At 41.2% G+C, this 17017-nt stretch overlaps 1 protein-coding gene across 5 annotated transcripts in view; it reads left to right on the top strand.

Moving 5' to 3' along the window:
- Positions 1-17017, top strand: part of Zranb3 (zinc finger RANBP2-type containing 3) — a 153778-nt gene that overhangs the window by 3244 nt on the left and 133517 nt on the right. For all 5 annotated transcript variants that reach the window (XR_015047694.1, XM_085840768.1, XM_085840775.1 and 2 more), the window contains exon 2: positions 8138-8305. Coding sequence is in view for 4 of the 5 variants with exons in the window: in XM_085840768.1 (XP_085696894.1) it covers positions 8138-8305 (168 nt within the window). In the remaining variant the exon portion in view is untranslated. The remainder of the gene's footprint in view (positions 1-8137; positions 8306-17017) is intronic.

Here is a 17017-nt window from a genome sequence, read left to right as displayed (position 1 = left end):
GGTACATTCTAGAGCGTCCCCCTACCTCCAACTCCCAAGATTGCCTGTTTCGATTCTTTCTGCTGGCCCTCAGTCCTGTTCCTCCCCCACCTCCCAATTGTTCCCCTCTACAAAATGACCTGTAGTTCTGTGGATTGTATCCTGGGTACAGAATGACCTGTTATGATGGCATGCTACTGCTTTATTTGAAACACAATGGGTTAATTATGACAATATTACTATCATTGTTTATGCTGCCTGTATTCCATGATGTCGCTCAAATATAACCTGTTTCTTTTTTTTTTTTTTTTTCAAGACAGGGTTTCTCTGTGTAGCCCTGGAACTCACTTTGTAGACCAGGCTGGCCTCGAACTCAGAAATCCGCCTGCCTCTGCCTCCCGAGTGCTGGGATTAAAGGCGTGCGCCACCACGCCCGGCAACCTGTTTCTTGCTAATGGTTATTTACAGTTGCCAATCAGTCATATTTTTTGTTACTGTAATGAAAGTATATAACAAAATCTACCATTTTAAGCATTAAGTGTGGACTTTACAGTGCATTAACCGTTTATACCTTGTTGTACAATACAGCTGTGAAAGGTCTTTCTTACATAGCTAAAAATTCTATTTTCACTCTCCCTGACTCCTTGCAAGCACCATTCTGCTTTCTGTTTCCAAGAGCTTATCTTACATCTCATGTCAAGGAACAGGCTCCTGCAGCCTGCTTGACATTTTATGACTAGCTTATTTAACTTCATGTCTCCAGAGTTCATTCATGTAGGCTGTGCAAGGATTTCCTTCACAGGGCTGAGTCCCTGACACTTATGTATCACATTTTATAAATGAATTCATCTGTTGGCAGGCATTTAGGTTGCTTTCCCTTCTTGGCTTTTGTGGCTGGTGCTACAGGAGCATGGGAGGGCAGATCCTTTGTTTCTGAGTATGTACAAACCCTGTGGACTGGGAGGGTCCGAGCTTACCCTGGGGCTGTCAGTTTTCTCCTTCTATCAGGTGGGACTGGAGAGCAAACTCAGGTCACTGGCCTTGGCTGCGGGAGTCGTCAGATGTGTCTGAAGACAGCAACAGCTACAGTGTACTCACATACGTCACATTACCTTCTGAGTCGTCAGCTACTTGTAAGCTCAACCACAGAGTCTCTATAATTCCTAAATTATTCTCCAGGAGGAATATTTCCACTTTCTTTACAATAGCACTGTATGAGAGAGAGTGTGTGTGTGTGTGTGTGTGTGTGTGTGGTGTGCAGCTGTACTCCCTTGTGTGGGTGCATGTGGAAACCAGAATTTCACTCTGGGGTGTCTTCTTCCTTCTCTTCCACACTATACTTTTTAAGACAGATTTTCACGGAACCCGAAGCTTCCCAATCAGTTACACTGGCTAGCTTGGGAGCTGCCAGGACCCTATTGTCTTTGACCCTTCACCCCCCACCCCAGTGCTTGGGTTACAGTTTAATTTTGTATGGGTTCTATGGAGGTCAGAATTCAGGTTCTCAGACTTGTATAACAAACATGTTACCCATTGAGCCTTGTCTTCAGCCACCTCCTTCCTCTTTCTATCTCTTTACTCTATCCAGTCTGATTGTAAAGTGATGACTCATTACTTTTATCTATATGTACCCCACCTGGCTGAACATGTTTTATATGAACATTGATGTCTTGTAGCTTGTTGCTGTCTTAGCACCATAATATTTTTAAAGAAATACTTCAAACCCGGAATGGTCGTGCACGCCTTTAATTCTGAGCACTTGGGAGGCAGGGGCAAATGGATCTCTCTGAGTTTGAGGCCAGCCTGCTCTACAGAGCAAGTTTCAGGACAGCCAGGGCTATATAAAGAAACCCTGTCTCAAAAAATTGAAGGGAAAAGAGACAGACAGACAGACTTCAGGTTTTTCAGTTTGTCATATATTTTGGGAATCTTTACTCACATTTAAAATTTTATTTTTTAACTTTTTCCAAGAAATGAATTCGAAATACTTTAGTGTTTAAATCTCATAGTCTTCTTTTTTGTAGTATCTATCTGTGATGTCAAAAGTAGTTTCCCATTCTAGTATTCAAAAACAAAATACCATACTTTTTTTCCATATTTAATAGTCACCTGTATTATTCTTTGGTATAAAGAACAAAATTGGGATTATTTTGTAAATGCTAGGGATTTAACACTAGGATTCCTGCATTCTATCACTGAACTAGCTTTTGGTCTTGTTTTGCTTTTTGTTGTTGTTGTTGTTGTTGTTGTTGTTGTATTTTTTTTTTTTGAGACAGGGTTTCTCTGTGTAGCCCTGGCTGTCCTGGAACTCACTTTGTAGACCAGGCTGGCCTCGAACTCAGAAATCCACCTGCCTCTGCCTCCCAAGTGCTGGGATTAAAGGTGTGCGCCACCACGCCCGGCTTGTTTTTGTTTTTATATGAGCCTCAAGTTGCTCAGGATAGCCTTGAACTCCCTAGGTAGCTGAGGCTGACCTTGAACTCCTAATCCTTCTGCTTCTCCCTCCTGAGTACTGGGATTACAGGCACTTGCTAGGCACTGGTTAAATATTATCAGATGATGGATCTGGAAGCAATGTTGTAGAATGGAAAAGTTCAGACTTTTATATCACACCAGAGTCCTAGACTAGGTGTCATCAGCAGTTCTGAGACTTGTGTAAATTATTTATTAGCTCAGTATCCCAACTTTAACATGCAGATTGAATGAAAAATAGAAAGAAAGAAGGAAAGGAAGGAAGAAAGAAAGAAAGAAAGAAAGAAAGAAAGAAAGAAAGAAAGAAAGAAAGAAGTTAAAAGAAAAGGAACATGACTACTCCTAGGTATATTGGAGGAGAAAGATTATTATTGATAAAAGGGCAGCGGCAAGGACATCTAGGAGAGTCCAAAGTAGGTATGACCTGACTGAGCTGGGCCATATGGAGAGAGGGGAACCAGGTGCAGTAGCCAAGAGGGCAAAGGTGCAAAAGAGGCTGGTAACCAAAATGGCTAGATTATATAAGAAAGAGCTTCTGGGAAAGGGCAGACTGGTCCCAGGTCTGGGGAGTTCAGGGTAGAGGATAGGGCATGCCAGCCATACCCCGTACTAGATAGGAACTGAGGGATGCTGGGAGAACTTGGGTGCCAGGTCCATTTTGATATGTTAAGTAAGTACCTCATTTGTCCAGGGTTTGAAACTTAACACAGATAACAATATTTTGTGGTCCAGCAAGATAGCATAATAGATAAAGGCACCTGCTTGCTGGCAAGGCTGAAGACCTGGGCTTAGTCCCCAGAATTTACCTGCTGGAAAGATGATTAATTCCCAAAAGTTCCCTGATCTCTACACAGATGCTGTAGTACTTTCAAAGACATGTAGAACCCCTCACAGGATAAGTAAATGTAAAAAACAACAACAAAGGGCTGGAGAGATGGCTCAGTGGTTAAGAACACTGACTGCTCTTCCACAGGTCCTGATTTCAATTCCCAGCAACCACATAGTAGCTCATAACTATCTGTAATGGGATCTGATGCCCTCTTCTGATGTGTCTGAAGACAGCAACAGCTACAGTGTACTCACATATATAAAATAAATAAATCTTAAAAACAACAACAACAACAAAAAAGCCAAACAAAGCTGGGCAGTGGTGGCGCACGCCTTTAATCCCAGCACTTAGGAGGCAGAGGCAGGCGGATTTCTGAGGCCAGCCTGGTCTACAGAGTTCCAGGACAGCCAGGTCTACACAGAGAAACCCTGTCTCGGAAAAAAAAAAAAACAATGACAACAACAACAGCAAAAATAAATGCTTTGTAATTTGCTTTGAGAATTACAGAAGATTTTATGTCTTAGCATAGTGTCTCTATAGAAGAAATTATAAGTGGGAGTTGGTATGGTAGGTATTGGTGGACCTCTCTACCAGGTTCTCCCTCAGTCCCTACCTGTTACAGGGTATGGCTGGCATACCCCTCCCTCTACCCTGAACTCCCCTTCCCTAGGGATGGGGTTTCTCTTCCTAGGGATTGGCCTCCTAGCTGCTACTCCTAGTTCCTCTCTCTTTCCTCTCCCTCTCCTTCCCCTTCTCATAAGGCTCCCAGTATTGACTATTCTGAACTCGCCCAGATTCCCCTGCCTCTGGCTATGCCCTCCCACATATATCTATTATAAACTTTCTCCTCCACCATACCTAGGAGCAGTCATGTCCTTTTTATTTCTTTTTTTCATTCAGCTACCTTCCAATAAATGGGAGTTATTTTATCATTATCCCGAAAACAGTTATCTATGGAACGAAAGGTGTTTTTGCTTTTAAAGTAATTGATATTTGATATAGCAGCTTAGGAAGCCTTGTGATAAGCCAGTCGGGAAATATTATGTAATTCTGTTTATTGTAATCAATATACTATTTTATAATATTAAATTTTGACACTAAAACATTCCAGTTTATTAAATGTAGGCTTTAGTTTACTCATGACTTGTAAGTATAGCTAGATTGGGGCTGGAGAGTAGTTTAGCTGTTAAGAGCACTAGATCTAATCTTATTCACTCTATGAACTGCACAAACTTCTGTGTTATAATTTGAATTTAGTATATACTTTGTGTGTACTAGAGTGACTTGTGCATGCAAAGCACTGTACTAGTCCTTTGATTCCTGCCTTGCTCCATCTCACAAATGTGAATTGCACACTGGTTCAACACTAGCACTGCGCATGCTATGGTCACAGTTTAGACCCTCTCATCTCTAGCTTCTGTCCTGCCCTCTGGACTTGAAGACTTACTGATTTTTATTTATTGACTGATGGAGACAGGGTTTCTCTGTATGGCCCTGGCTGTTCTAAAACTAGCTCTGTAGACAAGAATGGTCTCTTAATTCAGAGATCTGCCTGCCTCTGCCTCCGCCTCCTGAGTGCTGGAATTAAAGGTGTATGCACCACCACACCCAGCCAGTCCTTTGGAATTTTAAAGAGACAATATTGAGTACACATTGCCTGGTCCTCCTGGGTGTGTAACAGTAGTAAACAAAACAGATGGAAATCTTTGAGTTGTTGACTTCAAGGCCAAGGCCAGCCTGGTTGTCTTAGCCAGACCCTGTATTAAAGTAAAAAGTAAAAGACTAAGAAAATATGACACTCAGTGGCAGAGTGCCTGTTTAGCAAGCACAAGGAAGGCTTTATGTTCAAATCTCATTACACAAAAAAGCAAAAGCCCCAATAAGCCTTTATGAAGCTTATATCCATGACAAGGTAAACAGAATAAACAGTAAAAATATAAGTTATATAGTTCTTTGTAAGATGATAGATGTTAGCAAGGAAAATAAGTGAGGCGGGGTAGAGATCTGAGGAGCTAGAATTTTAAATAATGCAGACAAGTTACATTTACTGATAAAATGACCATGGTGAAGGACAAGGGAAGGCAGTTATGCTGGCCCCTGGGGGAAGAATGCTATTCAGCAGAGCTAGTTCTGAGGACTGAGAGTATGAGGCATTAGCACAATAAAAGTGGGTCAGTGGTGGAGAGAGGTAAGGAGTGGGTGGGTGGGGAGGGGGTGGGGGGTGATCCAAGGGATGGAAAGCCAGCAGAGGCCCTGAGACCTCAGAAAAGGAACTGTTCTGATAATGGATAGGATCTAGCAGTGGTTTCCAAAGTCCCTTGCTGCCTGCTATATTTGAGAAAGAATAAAGGAAAAGGTAGACATGGCTAATACCAGTTAAATTGTTCTAGGAATTCTGACTAGAGACAGTGGCAAGTAGATCTGTAAAGGATTAGAATTGTAAGATTCTGGATACATTCGGAATGTCGACTTAGAGACTCACGGACGTTGCTGAATAGGTGGATGTGCATTTTGAGACAGAATGGAGTATGAGTACCAGGATGGGTGCAATGGATAAGGCTATGAGTGAATGAAACAAACATTAGGGAAGAGTTAGAATTCCACTTTGCCAGGTAGAGATGCCTCGTTAGACATGTGAATCTGAAGTTTAAAAGTGTTCCTCATGTGTAAATGTAGAAGTTGTCAGAGAACTAATATTTAAAACCATGAAAGAAAGCTACAAGAACTGAGCCCTAATTCATTCTGCCATTAAAAGTTGGCGAGGAGCCGGGCGTGGTGGCACACGCCTTTAATCCCAGCACTTGGGAGGCAGAGGCAGGCGGATTTCTGAGTTCGAGGCCAGCCTGGTCTACAGAGTGAGTTCCAGGACAGCAAGGGCTACACAGAGAAACCCTGTCTCGAAAAACCAAAAACAAACAAACAAACAAAAAGTTGGCGAGGACTGAGTTTTAGACTGAGAAGAGTTGACCATGGTGGGATAAGAACCATGAGGATTCTGTGGTCTGGAATCCAGGTGGAAGTGAGGAGGGTGGAGCAATGGAAAAGGCCAGAAAGATGACCCAGACGTCTTACCCGGGGCTTCCTTTGCTTCCCAAGCCAGGGTTCTTGTATATAATGTACTTCTTCCAAGGACACTTTTTGCTTTGGTTACTAAGTTAATCATTCAGGCTTCAATTTTAGTATATGTGCATATTATTTAATATATACATATATATTAAAATTATATAAAGGATAAACATCCTTTTAAATGTATGTATATATATTATATACATGCATATATGTATGTATGTATGTGTATATGTGTGTGTGTGTGTGTATCCCAGATCTACAAGTACAAGTCTTGGTCCTATTCTATATCAAGTAATATGTATGTATGTATGTATGTGTATCCCAGACCTACAAGTCTACAAGTCTTGGTTCTATTCTACCTAATATCAAACAATTCCCTGTAGAAGAGTTTCAGAAGGACATCTGTGTTCACTATTATATATATAGCCAGAGTCTACTAAATGTATGCATACACTGAGATTCATACTTCTGAATGCATGACACTATGGAATTAAAGAGGTTGGGTGTTGAGCATTTTTAACTGTACCTCTCATTAGGGCAAGTAGTCTGACTGTTAAAAACAGGTATTTTTACTGTGATTTAGCCACAAAGCAAAATGTACCACCCTGGCATGTTTCCAATGATGAAAAGGGAGAAAAGGCCCACACTTTGGTCTCACTTCTGCCTTGTTTTGACTACATGGTCTGGGTGTTTTACCTTTCAGATTTTATCATAATGACTTTCAGTATTCTCTTGTATACCATTTCCCCCTCACCCACCTTTTGAGACAAGTTCACACCACCTAGCCCTAGTTGGCCTGGAACTCAGTATGTGGAGCAGGCTGGTCTTCTTGTAGAGATCTTGTCAGCCTCTGCCTCCTGTGTGGGGACGCACATGCCCAGTGCAAGCCTTACTTTTTAAGAGCATTATTTAAAAGTGAATTCTACTAAATCTATCTTTCATTAAATTCTTCTAGACAAGCCGGGCGTGGTGGCGCACGCCTTTAATCCCAGCACTCGGGAGGCAGAGGCAGGTGGATTTCTGAGTTCGAGGCCAGCCTGGTCTACAAAGTGAGTTCCAGGACAGCCAGGGCTATACAGAGAAACCCTGTCTCAAACCCCCCCCCCCCAAAAAAAAAATTCTTCTAGACAATAGTTATTGTTTTGATTGCTTTATTTCATGTGTCAGTGCATACATAAAGTTCAAAAGAGAACTTTGTGTAGTCAGTTTTTTCCTTTTTGACATGGGCCTGGGGATCAAACTCAGAAAGCAAGCACTTTTGCCCACTGAGACATCTATACAAAGAATTTTTATATCACCTCGAACATACTTTCTTTTTTTTCTTTTTTTTTCTGAGAAGGAATTGTAGCTCAAATAGTAGAGCACTTTTTGGTTTAGTATTTCTGAGTCCAGAATTTAGTCTATAGTACCATAACCAATGGGGGGAAAAAAAAACATTTCAGAAGGCTTAAATATTGTTAGCTTTGTAAAAATCCATTTGATGGGGGCAGGGGGTAAAAAAAAAAATCGTTGATATGTGATTTTCTTTCAGTGATGTATTTCTTTGTTTGAAATGGGTATGGCTACATTATGTTTCAACATGGAATGGAGGAGCTGTTCTTCGAGTGAATTATGTGACTTTGGACGCAGTACCTTTGGGTTTCTTAGCAGCCTACCTCCGGGAACATGATTGAAGTAGTCTAAGGGGAGCCTTTCATATCTGCATGGGTATGAAGAATGGAATTGGCATGCATGGTAGGTTCTGCAATCTCCCTCACCCCTTTGTTTGTTGTTGTTCCTGGTTTTCAGGCTCACCATGCCTACAGCTGGTAGCAAGAAGAAGACTCCCACACCGCAGATTTCTTGTTTAACAAGCGAATCGTATACACAGCTGGATTTTTTACCAGACAAGCTTAGAACAAAACTGCTTCCATTCCAAAAAGATGGCATCGTTTTTGCCCTCAGAAGAGATGGCAGGTACAGTGCTTTGATATGGCATGCTAGAAATTACTGAATTAAAAATGACTGTGTGAAAAAGCCAAGCTCTGCTTAATTCAGGCTTTTCATTTATCTCAAATTTTCTGTAGTCAAATTGATTGTACTGAAATAGATGCTATCCATAAGCTGTAATTGACTTATAGTTCAGGTAGAAATGGATTGAACAATGCTGTTCTTTAGTTGCATTTTATTTATCCTTGCCCTTGCTGTACATATGTGCCAGAGTGTACTTGGTGAGGTCGGCTTGCCAGAGTAAGTTCTCTCTTTCCACCGTGTGAGATCTGGCCATCAGACTCAGGTCTTCTGGTGTCATTTTTATTGTTTGTTGAGACAGGGTCCCTCTACATAGTCCTTGCTGTCCTGGAGCTCACTGTGCAGACCAAACTGGCCTCAAATATTCAGAGTTTCTCCTAGTTCTGCCTCCTGAGTACTGAGACTAAAGGTGTTCCACCATGCCAGGCTTCAGGTATCTCAAGTGTTAGAGTAACTGAGGCCTCTCAAGATGTCATATTGACACACTTCTTGAATATGCACTGTACGTGACACACGCATCCCCATTGCCTTTTACTCCTTTTTTCCCCAGATCAGAGTAGCAGCCATCTGATGTTGATCTATTTGCCTGCTTTGCTTCTTCCAGCACTGTATAGGCTAACCCTTCCCGTGCCACCGTGCCAGAAGACCTGACAAAAGCGGAGAGGGAAAGCTCTGTTTGCTTCTCATTGTACACGACACTGTCCACCGTAGTGGGGAAGCACAGAAGGGGCTCTGGGTGAGAGGCAAAAGGGGAAGTGGGGCTCAGTGATAGCCTGAAATCTCACCCTGTAGCAACGCACTTCCTCCAGCTGTGCCCCAACTACCTCAGCAAGCTTCACCGTCTCCCAGTGCCACACTATTCGAACATTTGACCCTGTGGGAACATTTCATATTTTAACTATTACAATTTCTGTAATACTCTCTTTCAGATCCGGCCATTACATGGTTTTCTTTATTTTTATGGATAGTGTATTAGTTAGGGTTTTACTGCTGTGAACAGACACCATGACCAAGGCAAGTCTTATAAAAAACAACATTTAATTGGGCTGGCTTACAGATTCAGAGGTTCAGTCCATTATCATCAAGGTGGGAGCATGGCAGCATCCAGGCAGGCATGGTGGAGGAGGAGCTAAGAGTTCTACATCTTCATCCAAACGCTGCTAGTGGAAGACTGACTTCTAGGCAACTAGGGTGAGGATCTTATGCACACACCCACAGTGACACACCTACCAGGTCACACTTATTCCAACAAGACCACACCTCCAAATGGTGCCACTCCCTGGTCCAAGAATATACAAACCATCACAGATAGTGTTCTCTTGATCCCATAGTTTCACGTATCATGTTTTCTCTACCAGTTTTATGAAAATCTTTAAACATAAAACAACATTGAGCAAAGGTTAGGTGGCATCCTGTAGTCCTTTCACAACCCATCCTACTTATTTTGAAATCATCTCACTGTAAATTGCTGCTGTCTTGATATGCTCCTTCATACCTAAGTGTATCATCTCACTGTAAATCATCTCACTGTAAATTGCTGCTGTCTTGATATGCTCCTTCATACCTAAGTGTATCATCTCACTGTAAATCATCTCACTGTAAATCATCTCACTGTAAACTGCTGCTGTCTTGATATGCTCCTTCATACCTAAGTGTATCATCTCACTGTAAATCATCTCACTGTAAATCATCTCACTGTAAAGTGCTGCTGTCTTGATATGCTCCTTCATACCTAAGTGTATCATCTCACTGTAAATCATCTCACTGTAAACTGCTGCTGACTTGATATGCTCCTTCATACCTAAGTGTATCATCTCACTGTAAATCATCTCACTGTAAATCATCTCACTGTAAACTGCTGCTGTCTTGATATGCTCCTTCATACCTAAGTGTATCATCTCACTGTAAATCATCTCACTGTAAATCATCTCACTGTAAATTGCTGCTGTCTTGATATGCTCCTTCATACCTAAGTGTATCATCTCACTGTAAATCATCTCACTGTAAACTGCTGCTGTCTTGATATGCTCCTTCATACCTAAGTGTATCATCTCACTGTAAATCATCTCACTGTAAATCATCTCACTGTAAACTGCTGCTGTCTTGATATGCTCCTTCATACCTAAGTGTATCATCTCACTGTAAATCATCTCACTGTAAACTGCTGCTGACTTGATATGCTCCTTCATACCTAAGTGTATCATCTCACTGTAAATCATCTCACTGTAAATCATCTCACTGTAAAGTGCTGCTGTCTTGATATGCTCCTTCATACCTAAGTGTATCATCTCACTGTAAATCATCTCACTGTAAATCATCTCACTGTAAATTTCTGCTGTCTTGATATGCTCCTTCATACCTAAGTGTATCATCTCACTGTAAATCATCTCACTGTAAACTGCTGCTGTCTTGATATGCTCCTTCATACCTAAGTGTATCATCTCACTGTAAATCATCTCACTGTAAATCATCTCACTGTAAACTGCTGCTGTCTTGATATGCTCCTTCATACCTAAGTGTATCATCTCACTGTACAAATCATCTCACTGTAAACTGCTGCTGTCTTGATATGCTCCTTCATACCTAAGTGTATCATCTCACTGTAAATCATCTCACTGTAAATCATCTCACTGTAAATCATCTCACTGTAAAGTGCTGCTGTCTTGATATGCTCCTTCATACCTAAGTGTATCATCTCACTGTAAATCATCTCACTGTAAAGTGCTGCTGTCTTGATATGCTCCTTCATACCTAAGTGTATCATCTCACTGTAAATCATCTCACTGTAAACTGCTGCTGTCTTGATATGCTCCTTCACACCTAAGTGTATCATCTCACTGTAAATCATCTCACTGTAAATCATCTCACTGTAAATCATCTCACTGTAAAGTGCTGCTGTCTTGATATGCTCCTTCATACCTAAGTGTATCATCTCACTGTAAATCATCTCACTGTAAATTGCTGCTGTCTTGATATGCTCCTTCATACCTAAGTGTATGGATGGTTAACTATAGTTCATATTTGTTTAACTTTTTTTTTGTCAGAGACAGGGTTTCTCTGTGTAATATTCACTGTCCTGGAACTAGCTCCATAGACCAGGCTGGCCTCTAACTCAGAGATACACCTATCTTTGCCTCCGAGTGCTGGGATTAGAGGCCTGTGCTCCTACCACCAAGCTTGTTTAACTTCTTTTGCATTCATTTATTCTGTGTGCTTGTCCCACCTATGCGTTGTGGCAATCAGAGGACAACTTGTGGGAGCTGAGTCTCTCTTTCCACCTTGTTGGTCCCAGAGATAGAACCTAGCCTATCAGGCTTGTCGGCAGCTACCTCACCAGCCCAAGCTGGCTTTTTGTTTATTTGTGTTTTGATCGTTGCCATTGTTTTGTTTTATTACGAGATGGGGTCTCATTGTGTGACCCCAGCTAGCCTTGAGTTCACAGAGATCTGCCTGCCTTTGCCCTTATGTCTCCTCTGAGATTAAAGGCCTGTGCCAAGCATGCCCAGCCCAGTTGTGCAGGTCCTGTTCTAAGACTTCATAGTAATGGAGTGATACAGCCTGTGCCGTCGGTGGAGACTCTCTCATTCCTTATAGTCCTACTGAGATTCCAGTGTAACCTTCCTTACATATCACTAGCTCATGTTGTGTGCATTTGTATTTGTGGGTGAGAGTAATACCAAAGACTGCTGGACTCTCTTCACCTGATACCTATATCCTCCCCAATTTTTCCTTTGGAGATTTCCTTTATTTTAAGGGTTAGTTAGACTACTCTGTTTTCACAATGTCTGTGTTCAGTTCCTGAAGGTTTCAGTCACAAATGCCACCTGAGACTGCCACACAACAGCCTTCGGCTTCTCTAGTCAGTAGTTCTCAGTGCTTCTCTCTGAGAGCACGTGCCGCAGGGCCACAGAGTGCGTCCGTCCAAGCCACTCACTCGCCATGGTCTTAACACTTCGTCCTTCAGCCTTCCCAACTAGAAAATGTGTTTTATTTCCCATCTGTGCATCTATAAAGAATGACTCTCTTGTGCTCAGCCAGTGCCCACTCCCTCTTAATTAACTAATCCTAGTAATTTCCAAATATCTGTCCTTAAACTGGCAACCATTCCTAGCAAAATATGAGTCTGTGCAATAAGATGGAAAAATAAGAAGTGAACTGTTCACAAAGCTAAATTTATTTGTTTTGAGGGTGTGGTGGTACGTATCTGTAGTTTCAGCACTTAAGAGGCCTTTAAGTCAGGAGTACATAGGTAGATCCTGTCTTTTTTTTTAGATTCTGTCTTAAAAACCCAAATAAACAACCAAAACAAGTAAATAAAATGTGGGTCTTACATTCATTTTGGAGGTAGAATGATTCTCGTACCTTGTAATTAGAACTGACCTTTTGCTGCTGCTGTTAGAATATGATGTAGTAGCTGAAAATTTTAAATTATAATATTTAGCTAGTGAACTATTCTGCATTCTTGGTGTAATTCATTCACTGAGTATGTAATAGCTTCCTTTGTATTTATCTCATTTTGGATCTTTGAACATTGAAATACTGTGATTAGTGTTAATAGTGCTAATTCGAGGAGGTTCTCAGGCAGTGCCTTTTCATTTCTCTCCTATCCTTTCTTTTTCCATAATTCCAGCATAATTCCAATATCCCTTTCTTTATCTTTTTCCTCTATCCTGTTTCTGTTAATGCATCTATACTGTCTGTGTATTAGATAATGACTTTTGTTGTTGTTGTGTTGTTGTTTTTGAGACAGAGTTTCTCCACATAGCCTTCACTTGCCAGAGTGGCCTCAAACCCACACAACTTTGCCTACTTCTCCCTCCTGAGTGCTGGGATTACAGGCATGTGCTACGATGCTCAGCTGGATAATGGCAATTTTTAGTTTTCTCTCATAGTTCTAAGCTGCTGTTCAATTCACACAAATCTATTCAGTTTTTGAGAAGTAGTTTTTCTTATTGATCTATAGTGTACATATAGAAAGATATACAGATCATATAGCTGAAGCTTGAGGACTTTTCCGTGTAGCCATCTCTCAGGAACAGTGCACGGTGGCACACCTGTGTAATCCTTGAACCCATGCCACTCAAGTACAAGGATCGTGAAGTCCAGACCCACTTGGGATGTATACAGAGACCATCTTTAAATAAAAGTAAGAACCCGGTGTCTACTTGCCTCCTAATTTCTGCTTCCTTCCCCTTGAAAGGAACACTGTCCTGACGTCTAACGCCATAGTTGGCTATTTTCCCATTCAACTATAGTAAGGTGTATCCAGCTTTTTAAATTAAAAAAGAAATGTTAAGTTTTACTTATTTTATTTTACTTATGTTTTACCTACATGTATACCACTTACATGCCAGATGTCCTCAGAGGTCAGAAGAGGGTTCCAGATCCCCTAGAACGAGTCTTACTCATGGTTTTAAGCTACCATGTGAGTGTGAGGAACCTAACCTGGGGCCTCTGCAGGAACAAGTGCTCTTAGCCACTGAGCTATCTCTGGTACCAGTGGGTCCAGCTTTTTGACGTATTGACATCTAATTGTTATCTAAAAGGTTACACTAGAGAAGTAGGAGTTTAAGTAAATAATCAGCAATTGCAAAAAGTGCCCTCCCCTAAAAAAATTGCCTTATTTTTTAAGTAAGTTTATGATTTTTACACTGATCTGCATTTATAGTTATTCTAGAGTGCATGTGCTGTAGGTTAGACACATGAGACATAGTCTTTTACATGTAAGAGTCCTCTCTATTTAACATCATTGTAAGAATAATCCCCATTCTTAGCCGGGCGTGGTGGCGCACGCCTTTAGTCCCAGCACTCGGGAGGCAGAAGCAGGCGGATTTCTGAGTTCGAGGCCAGCCTGGTCTACAAAGTGAGTTCCAGGACAGCCAGGGCTATACAGAGAAACCCTGTCTCAAAAAACCAAAAAAAAAAAAAAAAAAAAAAAAGAATAATCCCCATTCTTGCACGTGGCTATAACTTATAAATTCTTGTCATATAAAATTCTATTGTGTCACTGCAACGAGACCTGCTCACTGTACTTGTGATGGTCATTTGCTTATTTCTGGGTTTCAAGGTCTTACCAGTAGTAATTCTTACACAAACACATAGACATTTTTTCTTATGTTCATCTCTTAAAAAAGAGTTAGTGGATCATAAGAGATACATATATTCTTCTTTGGTAGATGCTATTTGTATGGCTCGCTAGGGTATCATAAAAAATACCACTACTAAAGCAATTAACGAAAATGTGCGAGGTTAGAAAACCTCACTTCTAGAGGTTAGTAGTCTAAAATCAGGGTTTAGCCAAGTTGATGTTTTCTAAGGGCTGTAAAGAAAGGATCTATTGCACTATTTTTATCTTTTCCCTATTTTTATTTTTACTTAATTTATTTTTCGTTGTTGGTTTTGTTTTTTTGTTTTGTTTTGTTTTTTGAGACAGGGTTTCTCTGTGTAGCCCTGGCTGTCCTGGAACTCACTTTGTAGACCAGGCTGGCCTCAGAAATCCGCCTGCCTCTGCCTCCCATGTGCTGGGATTAAACGCGTGTGCTACCACCGCCCGGCTTTTCCCTATTTTTTAAACTGTTTTGTTTGTTTGTTTGTTTGTTTTTTTTTCTGTGGGTGTACTCCCTCTGGCACACATATGCAGGTCAAAAAACAGCTTATGGAAACCGGTTCTCTCCCTCTCACACATCAGCCCTCGGGGTCAAACACAGATCATCAGGTGTTCAAATTTTTCTCACTGTAGCTTCCCACTCTACCCTCCTAAAGATGCTTCCTGATTGGCATAAACTCTTATTTTTGTAAAATTACATTTATTATTTTATTTTATTGTGTATCAGTATACATATGTAGAGGTCAGAGAGCACCTTCTGAGAATCTGTTCTCTCCTTATGCCATGTGGAACTTGGGTATCAAACTCAGGTCAGGCTTGGCAGAGCCTGCGTTTACCCATTTATCTAACTCTTTTTTTTTTTTTTTTTTTTTTGTTTTTTTCTTTTTTTATTAGGTATTTATTTCATTTACATTTAAATGCTATTCCAAAAGTCCCCCCACCCACCCACTCCCACTTTTTTTTTTCTTTCTTTTAATATTTTTATTACATATTTTCCTCAATTACATTTCCAATGCTATCCCAAAAGTCCCCCATAGCGCCCCCCACTTCCCTACCCACCCATTCCCACTCTTTTGGCCCTGGCATTCCCCTATGTTGGGGCATATAAAGTTTGCACGTCCAGTGGGCCTCTCTTTCCATTGATGGCCGACTAGGTCATCTTTCGATACATATGCAGCTAGAGACAATAGCTCCAGGGTTCTGGTTAGTACATCATGTTGTTCCAACAATAGGGTTGCAGATCCCTTTAGCTCCTTGGGTACTTTCTCTAGCTTCTCCATTGGGAGCCCTGTGATACATCCAATAGCTGACTGTGAACATCCACTCCTGTGTTTGCTAGGCCCCGGCATCGTCTCACAAGAGACAGCTATATTTGGGTCCTTTCAGCAAAATCTTGCTAGTGTATGCAATGGTGTCAGCGTTTAGAAGCTGATTATGGGATGGATCCCTGGATACAGCAGTCTCTAAATGGTCCATCCTTTCATCACAGTTACGAACTTTGTCTCTGTAACTCCTTCCCTGGGTGTTTTGTTCCCAATTCTAAGAAGGTGCACAGTGTCCACACTTTGGTCTTCATTCTTCTTGAGTTTCATGCGTTTAGCAAATTGTATCTTATATCTTGGGTATCCTAAGTTTTGGGCTAATATCCACTTATCAGTGAATACATATTGTGTGAGTTCTTTTGTGATTGTGTTACTTCACTCAAGATGATGCCCTCCAGGTCCATCCATTTGGCTAGGAATTTCATAAATTCATTCTTTTTAATAGCTGAGTAGTACTCCATTGTGTAAATGTACCATAATTTCTGTATCCATTCCTCTGTTGAGGGACATCTGGGTTCTTTCCAGCTTCTGGCTATTATAAATAGGGCTGCTATGAACATAGTGGAGCATGTGTCCTTTTTACCGGTTGGGACATCTTCTGGATATATGCCCAGGAGAGGTATTGCTGGATCCTCCGGTAGTACTATGTCCAATTTTCTGAGGAACCGCCAGACTGATTTACAGAGTGGTTGTACAAGCTTGCAATCCCACCAACAATGGAGGAGCGTTCCTCTTTCTCCACATCCTCGCCAGCATCTGCTGTCACCTGAATTTTTGATCTTAGCCATTCTGACTGGTGTGAGGTGGAATCTCAGGGTTGTTTTGATTTGCATTTCCCTGATGATTAAGGATGTTGAACATTTTTTCAGGTGCTTCTCTGCCATTCGGTATTCCTCAGGTGAGAATTCTTTGTTCAGTTCTGAGCCCCATTTTTTAATGGGGTTATTTGACTTTCTGGAGTCCACCTTCTTGAGTTCTTTATATATATTGGATATTAGTCCCTTATCTGATTTAGGATAGGTGAAGATCCTTTCTCAATCTGTTGGTGGTTTTTTTGTCTTATTGATGGTGTCTTTAGCCTTGCAGAAGCTTTGTAGTTTCATGAGGTCCCACTTGTCAATTCTCGATCTTACAGCACAAGCCATTACTGTTCTATTCAGGAATTTTTCCCCTGTGCCCATATCTTCAAGGCTTTTCCCCACTTTCTCCTCTATAAGTTTCAGTGTCTCT

This window comes from Mus caroli, unplaced genomic scaffold, assembly GCF_978045245.1.
Source record: "Mus caroli unplaced genomic scaffold, Mus_caroli_1 scaffold_1, whole genome shotgun sequence".
NCBI classification, from domain to species: domain Eukaryota; kingdom Metazoa; phylum Chordata; class Mammalia; order Rodentia; family Muridae; genus Mus; species Mus caroli.
The sequence above is the reverse complement of the archived record's forward strand: the minus strand, read 5'-3'. Positions and strand labels throughout refer to the sequence as shown.